This window comes from Macaca thibetana, chromosome 20 (assembly GCF_024542745.1).
Source record: "Macaca thibetana thibetana isolate TM-01 chromosome 20, ASM2454274v1, whole genome shotgun sequence".
Taxonomy (NCBI): Eukaryota; Metazoa; Chordata; class Mammalia; order Primates; family Cercopithecidae; genus Macaca; species Macaca thibetana.
Genome location: NC_065597.1, coordinates 54349602 through 54360819, shown reverse-complemented (window position 1 = coordinate 54360819; position 11218 = coordinate 54349602). Strand labels below are relative to the sequence as shown.

The 11218-nt window shown below is 41.8% G+C and overlaps 1 protein-coding gene across 2 annotated transcripts in view; it reads right to left on the bottom strand.

Annotated features, from left to right (window-relative positions):
* Positions 1 to 1254: 1254 nt before the first annotated feature.
* The window catches only part of USP31 (ubiquitin specific peptidase 31), a 99329-nt gene continuing 89365 nt past the window's right edge, over positions 1255 to 11218 (bottom strand). For both annotated transcript variants that reach the window (XM_050773820.1, XM_050773821.1), the window contains exon 16: positions 1255 to 9437. In XM_050773820.1, the coding sequence (XP_050629777.1) occupies positions 7867 to 9437 (1571 nt within the window). In that variant the 3' untranslated portion in view covers positions 1255 to 7866. The remainder of the gene's footprint in view (positions 9438 to 11218) is intronic.

Sequence of the window (11218 nt, the reverse complement as noted above, 5' to 3'; positions counted from 1 at the left end):
AAGTAAATGTATTAGTAAATCGAAGTGAATATTAACCGTTCAACATGTTAGATGATGTATACAAAATTAGAATATATGACAGCTGGGAAAGAGAAAGGGGATACTGGGGTGGGGGAGGACCTCAAGCTACATCTCTAGAATCACCCACGGGGCAGTTTAACACACAGGAACATGCAGCCCCAGGCAAGCGGTATAATCACACCTCTACTTTCTTCAGGAAGATTTACAGGGACCCAAAAAGTATTCAGAGAGACATTGACCATTCAAGTATTGGAAGATAATCTTCCAAATCCTAAGGAGACAGGCAAAATGATCCTTAAATATCTGCATAACTATTAAATCTACATATTTTATGACATGTGAACACTTTGTGGCATAATGAAGCCTCTTGAATAATCAGTGTACTACATGGTTAAACTCTCTAACAGAACCTAAGCGAAATCTTACCATTTCAAATTAGAGAGCTTTAGAAGTGCTGTACCTAGCACGGCATGTGGTTCACACTTGTCAGGAACATCAACCCCCCCAACCCCAACCCTAAACCATAATGTTGTGCTTTAGGAAAACAAGATCTGCCCTGATCTGTATTCGACACTTTCTGGGAACAAATGATGGCTGGTGGCACTCCCCTTAACAGAAACCTCTGCTCACTGACACCGTACTCCCCAACTCATACTGAATAAACATTTCCACACTCAGAGGCTAATAACCTGCAGGCTGGACTTTTAAAATGCATAATAGTAATCTTTAGTGCCCCCACGTGGCCATCGGTGATGTGACATCCTCAGTAGGGAGTTCGTCCTGAAGGGTGGGAAAGACAGCTGGAAAAATGTTGTATCAAAGATACTAAATATCCAAGGTATGAGACAGCCCAGGAAGAATGGTCCCTTTTATATTGCTATTTCTTCCCATCATATAAGTTTGGTAAAAGAGGGAAAAATAATGCGAAATGCTGAAAATCTGTTGGATTGAACTGGAGAGTTTTTGTCCAGTTCCATGGCCCAGGACAAACTGTCTCTGATCCGTCATGGAGGAAATGGGAATAACCATCCTTGATTGTGAAAATTATACAAGCATGGATGTGATTTTTTGTTTTAAACTTTTACATAGAAAACATACGTATACATCTTTCTGTAACTTGTGTCTTAAACACTGCAAATTTTAAGGCATTTGTAAAGACTGATGCAGTACAATTATTTTTAGTCAACATCAAAAAGATACCAGTTGGCATGGGGGAGAAAGGAGGAATGTGGCTTGAAGAGGACATCATGTAATAAATTTATTATATTTTGTTACATTTTCCACTTTTCTCTTAATTCCAACTGTATACTATATAATCAACCGCTGTTTCAGAAATAAAATGTTTCAAACATAAAAATATAAATTCTGCTTCTTAAAAGTGCACACACTTTGAATAATAAAACATACAAATAAATAACAGAAATCAGTGACACATCTCATGCACTTGTTCTAAAATAAATTTAAAATGTACGATACACTTTTCTTCCAGCCTCTAGGAAAGACATCCTGCCTTCCGTGTTACTGTACAACAAAAAACAACACAGAAATCACTATCCACGGTGCATGAATAATACCAAAGCACTTTGTGTACAGTGATATGACATGCAGCTTTTAAGACAACTATAGAAATTCCAGTGTAAAAACTGAAGAGTTCAATCAAGAAACGATTTGTGTCAATGGGGCTTGAATTCAATTTTAACCAGTGGTGAGAGGCACAGTTGGTGAGCAAACCTCTATGAAACACAAACACGTATCTGAAAGGCCTACAAAGAGAACTTCAGCTTTGGAAATACTGTAACTGCTTTTGCATTTGGTATGACACCACACCGTTTATAATAGCACCTAGGAAATTTCATATTGCATTTGAACGATTGCAACAGATATCGCTATTCTGGGTGGCCTTTCTAAAGAAACGTTTCCAACTTGCATGTTTACTTGTATCTTTATTCCTTAAAATGTTGAAACCACCAGGTAAACTGTGGTGGTGTTTTGTAGGCAGCATGAGGGTCGACAGAATAAAACCATCTGAGATTACTTTGAAGGTGTTGTAGTGCATTCAGCTCACCACAGATTAAAACTAAATTTTATTTGCCTCCACAGTTAACACAGAGTGCCGAATTCTGGGATGTGTATTATTGATGGTAAAAAAATAAAAATAAAAATAAAAATAAATGAAGAAATAGCAACAAGGGTTTAAAAAAAAATAAGACTCCAAATAAAATGTTTCACATTCATTTTCAAACTGAAAAAAGAATTCCTGAAACTACATTCTGGATAAGAACTATCCTAGAGAACGAGCAAAAGTAGGAAATTCGGCAGCAGCCTGGGGTTTGCTACTGTAATTCCTACAAAAAGGCAATCATTCTATCAAAAGCAGGGACAGGTTTTCCAAGGCTAGGAAAGTTGTTTCTTACTTTCTTCTTCGACAATTTCTAGCTCGGAATGACTTCCCTATTCCTCCATGGGGAAAAGGCCCTGGGAGACACTCAGCCTGCTCCGGCAACTAAGACCACCAATTCCCAGCAGACTGGCGAGTGCTAGGCCATTCACAACATGCTCCAAGCTCCCAAACTGGGCCTTGAATTAGAAAGGCCCTATTTCAAATGGGAGTTTGGTATCAGTATCTCTCAATTCTTTTTATTCTTATTTTTTTGCCTCTCCTATGCAACTGAGGAATCGGAATCACTCCTGAGTAATTCAAATGGCAGTGATTCTTGCCATAATTCTCAGGAAAGGGATAACATATCATAGTGGTTCTCAATCTGACTGCAAATTAGAAAAACCCAGAAGCTTTTAAAATACATGCTAATTCCTGGAGCCCACCCCTACATGAATTAGATCAAAAGCTAGGGACTGGGACCCAGGCACTGTATTTTTAATAGTTCCCCAGTTGATTCTAGTCAATGTGGGTCTTCACTATCTCAGACAAGTCATTCAGAAGAGGCTTAAAACAATCTTGAGAATACATGTGTGAGATTCAAAATACCTCTTAAGTCTGCTGTGCACCCCTTCTCCCCAAAATTGAGAAACACTAGATTTAAATAAATGTAAGATGGATCTAGAACTGAATCCACTGCACAACACTACCAGAAATTCCATGGGCTTAGTCTAATTGTGATCAGTGGCTGGGAAGCCCCAAAGCTTTTCAAAATAGCTCTAAGTCTCTACAAAAGCATCTTTAAATTCTTAACACTATTAGAAGCCACATTCTTTCCTTGTGACCACAATAGAATCCTTGAAGATATAAAAAATTAAAATCTATAGAAAATGGCAGGTTATTTTTAGAACAAAATACTTTAAGAAAGTCTTCAGGCTAAATACAGTATGTACACCAACGATGTGTGTTCAACATATCCAATTCCACTTCTGCTTAAAAAACACTTTACAATCTCACCAATGATCAGAAAAACAGTAAAGGGAAATATATGCAGAGCAAAACAAGAAGTCACATTCATGCTCTTCCACACAATGACGAGTAACCCATATTTTGAAAATCACAAATTTAAAAAGAGCTCCATAATCTAAGTGTTGCCTTTTTTTTTTTAAGACTTAACATTTCGTGTCTATGTTTTATTGGTTGCTTGCATAGGTAGTAACAGCATGCTTTCTGAGTTATATGGAGGCCATGCACAATTGTTTTTATTACTTGTGGAAAAAAATGGTCACACTCAAAATGCACCTGCAAAATACTTTGAAAGTTGATCAAAAGGCAGTGTGAGACAGTGTTCATTTAAATAAAAGCACTGGATTTCTCCCCAAAACATGTAGTAGAGTTTAACAATAATGTACCTTTTATGAAATGAAAGTTAAAGACAGCCTGCACAGTAACTACTTTTTGTGTTTATGATAGGCACTGGTTTGTCAGCAAAGTTTGCCTTTCTCAACTACAAATAATACAAAGTTCCACGCACCTCCAGAATACGTGTTTTATTGAAACTGTGCTTATGATTTGCATACTATTTCAAAAATCCAACCCAGAAACACTAGTTACTTTGTATCCAATAATTATAATAACCTACATAGGAAACAAATCACTTCAGCTGTTTAGCAATTTGTCCGAATGAAATGTAACGTCTGATGCTCCTCTATGTGAAATAAAGCAAGTTTATTTCAAATAAATGAACTTTGTTCGCAGCTCTTCTCTACTCCATTTTCCCTAAAGGCTGCCACTCTTGGTCCCTTTACATACTGTTGCTATTTTTCTCATGATAGTTATTTTAGAGGAATGACAATGTTACCCTCAAATCCCATATCCATCTCATACAAACATAGATGACCCAATGTTAACGTAAATTGACTGTGTAATGGATTTTCAACCCCTAAATAGTAGAGACAGCTCAGTCTGAAAAAGTGGATGGAAGAGTAAAATGTCTCCAAAGATGAAGGGCACTTTTGGTTTCCAGACGGAACAGACTTGCTCAAGAGAACCACAAGCCTTAGCCGATTTGACCGGAATCCACGTGATCTCTTTTTCCAGGAGAACTGTCACTCCATTTAGGACACCATCACATCCCCTGCTTGATGGGCTGTGCTCCCAGGGCTCCTCAGCTACAGCAAATCCCTGAAGCTTTCAGTTTTGCCTCTGTGCTCAAAGCAGGCCCTCCATAAATGTTTGCAGAATGAATGATGAAAACAAGATTGCAAAAGGGTGTCAGGCAGCCTCAAAGATAATTACAATATTTTAGCACACCACAAATACTCCCACATCCGTTTCCACTGGTCCAGCATATTATTACTTACTTTCAGTTCAGCTGCTTTCAGGATGAGAAAATACAAAATGGATGGGAAATGGTCTAAGACGACTGGAGCCTAATGGTTTGAGTTTCCACATTATCTAAGGGATTACCAAGACAAGGTGTAGGGCTGTCTTAAGGAATGATATGGCCTCAGTGCAATGGATGTTTACAAGAAATCAAGAATAAAACTTTTTTAAAAAAGCAAACAAACATTACAGATACAACGTTACTGCTGGTGATTATTTTGTGCCTACTAGGAAATGACCGCTCTAATCAGGCCCATCTAGTTGTCAACCAGAAACCCAGGCCTATCATCCTTAGCAGATAATTCTTAACCCCAAAGCAAATACATGTTCATTGTGCTAAATACCACTGGGAAAATTTTAAAAACAAAAACAAAAAAACCACCAAGTCTCCAACCCTACCAATGATCTAAATTGAATCAAGTAACTATTTTCCCACAAGATACTTCTCACCTCAAGGAGCACCTCCAAACGTTTGGGTCAAATAACCTTTTCTGTGGCCTAAAGTTGTACCTAGCAGTTGGAGATAATGAAATTTTCACTGTTTATCAACCACGGAAATAAAATAGCTTCAAGATGTCTAGACATTGCCATGATACTTCCTGATTTTTTCTATTAAACCTGAAACAAGGACTAAACTCCACAGACATATAGTTTATAGACACTGAAATTTTATTCTAGATCCCGTGGAAAACCAAAGGGATTTGTAGAAACTTTTTTCCTTTTTTTAAGTCACTAGACATTGTGGAAAATCCATTCCTAGGTAACTCAAGAATAAATAAAAATATTTACCACTGTGAACGTTAAACTAGTTTCTATTAATGTTTAATTGACTACAGCAAAAAAGAAGTGTTATTAAAAACCTTTGTCTAATCAAACTATAATTGTTTCAGAGATTCAGATAGGAGACTTCAAATGAAATCTACCTATTAAACAAATATAAGAGATTTGAGTTAGACATTCAATTCCTGATATGGATGATCTCATATTTGGTGCATCTTTTTCAGGTGATAAAAGCGATACAGAAAAACGAGAGTGGTGGCTAAACACTGATGGGGCTGTGATGTGCTGGGCTGAAAGCAATGATAGCATCGAAGGCAGCCAGTTGCCGCAGTTGTACTGAGCAGAAGAGAGTGGTGCTGCTTTGAGAACCCACCAAAATCTGAACAGTAAAACGAGGACAGCGAGTGAAGAGGCGAGTACAGGGCTGTGTGCAATGGACAACAGGCTCACGGTCAATGAATCATGTGGAGCACTGTGGTAACTTTCACGAGGCTGAGTATCTAAATCTTAAATACTGCCAAGGGTCTAAAATTCCAGCTACCCTCAACATAAGTGGCCTCCAGACTTGCAAGTTACCAGCTAATGCTCAAATTAGCAGCAAAATAAAGTTAAGTAACCTACTAAAAACTTTTCAAACCCAAGAGATATTCCTGGGGCGGGGTGGGGGCGGAGGGGAAGGCAGTGCAGAATTCATAGCTATGCATGCATATGTCTTGTAGTTACTTCACACACAGCAATACTGAAAAGGGAGGTTATACATGGATCTGTGCACCAAGGGTTCAAGAATAACTTGAAGAGTCTGACGAAAAACGCTAATACTTAAAAGCACATAAAGTTAGCATGCTGTATTTAGTGGCAAAGTGACAAATGCTATGCAGAGAGAATCAAGACCCTCACACTCTTGACATTTTAAAAAAAAAAAGAAAAGCTAAAAATTAAGCAGGAAAGTATCGCCAGAAGACCTCGAAAAAGCTCGCAAAACTACATATTTTGCTTTTCTGTGAGCTTTTTGTGAGGTTCTCCTTTTTCTTAGTAAGAAATGCAATTTGCACTGACACGGCCAGATGGAACACACTCCAAAGCCTGCTTGTGAGTTCTGGGCATGAGATGAAATCTTAAGAACAAAGAAGAAATAATAAATGAGTTACTGAAAAGCAGCCCTAACAGAGACTGACAGACAGGATCCGAAGTGCATATGTAATACTTGATCACACATCGCTTCAACAAACCACCATTGGCTTTTGGCAGAAGGCAACTTCTTTCCTCTCCAAGCTACAAGATGGGGGAACATGAGCCCGCAGACACAGGGCATCGTGGAGCTTCCCACCTCTAACGGAAAAAAGCAACACCTGACAAGGAACATGATGTCCAGTCTTTCACCCAGTTTAGAATCCAGAAGTTTTTTCCAGGAATCTGTCAAAGGTGTTAACTGCTCTACTACAGTGCAAAATTCCAACGGCCTTAGCTAGTAATTTTAGAAGGAAAAAAAATGAAACAAGTGACTAGCTTTCTGGCTATGTGATCTGCCACCTCTTAGGACCTATCCCAAGACAGGTTTTGGTGCACACGTCACTGCAGATATGAAGGTGGTGAAAGGCTTCATTTCTACCTCAAAAACGTCTATCTGTGGCAGTAGGAGAAATGACACAGTCACCCACATGGCACCTTCCTCTTTAATCCATTTACTGGTGTGCATCCATCCTAGACTAGCTGAGTATATACCTGAGAAACATTAGTGTTAAAATATTGCCCTTTACAAAGACTGGTAGATGGGGCGAAAGTGCAGAAAGCAACAGTTTTTCCCTCGATTTGTTTCGTTGTTAGAGTCACAGTTTTTAGAGCTCCTGGTGCCACCCACAATCCACAGCAAGGACAAGTCCTGCTCAGAAGAAACACAAGTCAGCTCCTTCCTCCTTCCACGCACTAATGGTAGCTTTACTGGTTCCCAGGTTTCAAAACCCTCATATCCAAAGAAAGTCATTACAGTTCTCTAGAAAGAAATATGTACAATTGCTAAAGGGACCGTCCTGGGTATCATCTACAATTATTCCAGTTAGCTTGGTGTCAATGTTTTGCCTATGGCTGTTATTTGGTTCAATGGCAGAATAAGGCGACGCTTTGAACAATTCGCAATTGAATTACACACACACACACACACACACACATACACTCACACACACACATAGAGTCGGGCATGTGACTCAAAAAAATACAAAACAAAAGCACACGGGACTTTGGTGGGAGGGGAGAGGTTCTAAATAAATAAACATCTTTACAGATAAAACACTTTGATTGCAGAAATATCACTGAGGTTTTTGAGAAGGCCGTGCAGAGGTTTGCATGCTAGAAGATAACTTTTTTGAGGATTTCTCTGCAGACTGCCTGCTACCAGGAGACGAGGGAACTCCAGAGTCCAGTTGGGAAGACTTGGATTTGCGAGCGGACAGCAGGGAATGTTTGGCAGAAGCAGGGTCCTTGGAGACAAGCTGCTCTTTTCCCGTTGCATTTGCATTTGGCTGCTGGGAAGCTGGAGGCTGGTGGCCTTTCTCCCCCTTGTCGTCCCCGGTGTTCTTACAGACGGACTTAACAGAGCTCCCACCAGCCTTTTTAGAGAGCAAGGCTGTCTTGCCAAGATCTGTCGAGCGCCGTGTTTCCTTCTGTCTCAAGGCTGACTTGAAGAAGGACAGCCCCTTGTCCTCAGACTTGCTGTCCCTCTTCAAACCAGACTTGATGCTTGCACTGGGGGAGCGCAGGCTGGCCATGGAGGAGCTCCGCACGTGCTTCCCGGCCCCCCTGCCCTCCCCTGCTCGGGCCTGGCTCACCCGAGGGGAGTTGGGTTTGGAGGCAGAGGTGGCGCTGGCTCTGTCGGAACCCAAGCTTTGTCTGGAGCCCTCTCTACTCAAGCTCCGGTCTGAAGTCCTGCTCTTCCCAGGTGGGAAGGGGCTCCTTGTGGCAGGGCCCGAGGCCTTTTTGGCAGACATGGAGGAAGCAGTGAGGGCCGAGGCTGACTTCTGCTTCTGTGGCGAAGGAGACGACACGGAGTCCTGAGATTTTGGGGATGACTCCTTTCTGGGTTGGGCAGGGGCAGGGGCAGGGGATGAATGCCGTCCACTGCCCCTGGAAGAAGAATCTGCTTTGCTGCGGGAGCGGGAGGGTTTTAGAGAGACTTTTACAGGAAGAGGAGAAGAAGGGGATGTACTTGAAAGGGATGACTCCTGGCTTGCCAAGGCCGGTCTCCCCTTCCGCAAGCTTTTCTCTGGCTCAGAAGTGCCTTTGGAACTGGGGGATTTCTTGGTTGTGCTCTCTGGTTTCTTCGTGAGTGAGCCTGGGTGGCTGGGGGGTTTCACCTCTTTGACTGGAGAGTTGTCTACAGAGTCGCTCTGATCCACATAGGCAATCTGATTATTATTATCAAATGGATCAGAGACCGGGGGCAGGCGGTCCCCTTGTGCTGAATGTTTGCTCTGTGTATCTATGACACTGGAGTTCAATCTGCGGGTGTCCGATTCGTCTTTGAACACACCTTCCATGACAGCCAGAGGGGCCCGGCCCACAGCCTTGTGCTCACGGCGACTATGACTGTCGCTTGGTTCCTGGTAACTGTTAGAAAGGTTCCGCAAGCTACCAAAGCAAGAGATGGAGACCTTGTCATCTGCTGCCTCCCCAATCTTCTCCAAGGTGGAGGCAGAGCTGTGAATTGGCGAGTCCCCTGAAAATCGGGATGGAGAATTGGAGCGCATCTGCAGCTTAGCAGACAGGGACCATGAAGGTCTCATGCAATTTTCATTGACGGCCAAGGGGCTGGTGACAGAAGATCTAGATGACAAACTCTGACGCTGGACACTTCTCACAAATGGTCGAGTTGAAAAGCCTCCTGAACACAGCAAAGAGAATACTGTTAAGCTAAGCCAATGAAGATGTTCTAGCAACACTGTAAGACACTGAAGGTGAAATGAAGGTAAGCCTCATGGGATGAAAGGAGCATGACCTTCAGAGCCAGCCCATCTGGGATCAGGGAGTCCCAGTGTGGCTTTGACTTCTCTGAGCCCAGTTTCCTTATGTATAAAATAGGGACATTCTAACTCAGGATCATTCTAACACAGCAAACTTCTATTCGCCTCCTTGCCCTACATCAGGGCTTGCCATACCTTTTCCTGTGAAGGCCTAGACAGCAGATGTTAGGCTTTACAGGCCAAACATTTAACTCCGCCACTGCCACATGAAAGCAGCGACAGGTGACACAAAAGCAAATGTGTCAGACTGTGTTCCAAAAATCTTTACAAAGAAAGGCAGTAGGCTGTATTTGGCCTGTGGGGCTAGAGTTTGCTGACCTCTGGTCTAACTCACAGGGCAACTGTGAGAATTAAATACAATCTTAGAAGTCCTGTGCCCAACAGAGCACCTGGCACTCCATACATGCTGTGAGCTACTGACCCAACTTCATTACCTTCCTGAAGGTGACCTGGGGCTCACAGAAATGAAGTCCTTGACCAAGATTACACAACTCATTAAAGGAAGTGCTAATACCAGAACCCAGAACCCCTTGACCCCCCAACCCACCGCCGGCACCACTCAATTCCACATGTAAGCTGGCCTGTAACTGTTGACTACAGATGTGTATCAACGGAAAGAACTAAAAAGACTTGGATATCATATACTCCTATTTCCAGTGACTTAAAACTTCCAAAAAAATATTCATAATCAGAACCACATATTCCTATTTGGTGTGGCTCAAAACTACCTAAGAAAATATTATAAATTAAATTTTATATACAATGATACTACAGTTGTGATATTTACAAAATTCTGTCTTTATAGAGCCTAAGAAATAGGCTCTATTCTGTGGGCACCACCCAGCACCATTACACAATGATGATGCTTAAAAGGATATTGATTTCACCAACTGCACTGCTTAAAAATAGATCGAGGCAAACCTTATTGAGGCTTATTGTTAAAATGACAGTGAATTCTAAGTTTAAAGGCAGTAATGAAAATAACCTCTGCCTAAACAAGCAAAGGTTCACTAGTCCGTTTTCCATGATATGTGAGGAGCCGGAAGGAGTTTAGGAATTGCCGTCCAGTATTTTTATTTTACAAATAAAGAGGAAGAGGCAACAAGCCAGAGCTAGAGCTATGGTGCAGCTCTCTTCGCCTGGCATTCTTCCTCCAGACTCCTGCAATTTTAACTCAATTTCATTTTCTCAGAATTATCCATCACCACTAGAAGCAGATTACAGTGATCGAAATGCTGGCTGCAGACTGAGACTTGTTGGCAGATTGAGTCACCGTGCTCATTATAGAAGCTGCACTCACTCCTCCTTCCAGTTCCCGGTACTGTGGCTGCCCAGTCCTTCCCACACCACCTGGGTCCCTGTCGGAATTAAGGTCTACCCTGCCATTACTCAAGCAGAAAGTGAAAGTTTAAAAAGAAAAAAAAAAAAGTTCAATTTTTATCAGACTTTTTACTATCTCTATGCAAAGGCAACAACAGCTTTTGTTTTAGATGCTTCTGTACTAAAAAGAACATTCCACAGCTTCCTCCCCGGGGAGCAGCATGGTGGAAAGGTGAGGCACTCCTGGGGCCAAGACAGCAAGGGGCCTCCGTGCCAAGCCTGGAGCCGACTCCCCACCAGGTGGCCTGGGCAAAGCAAAACG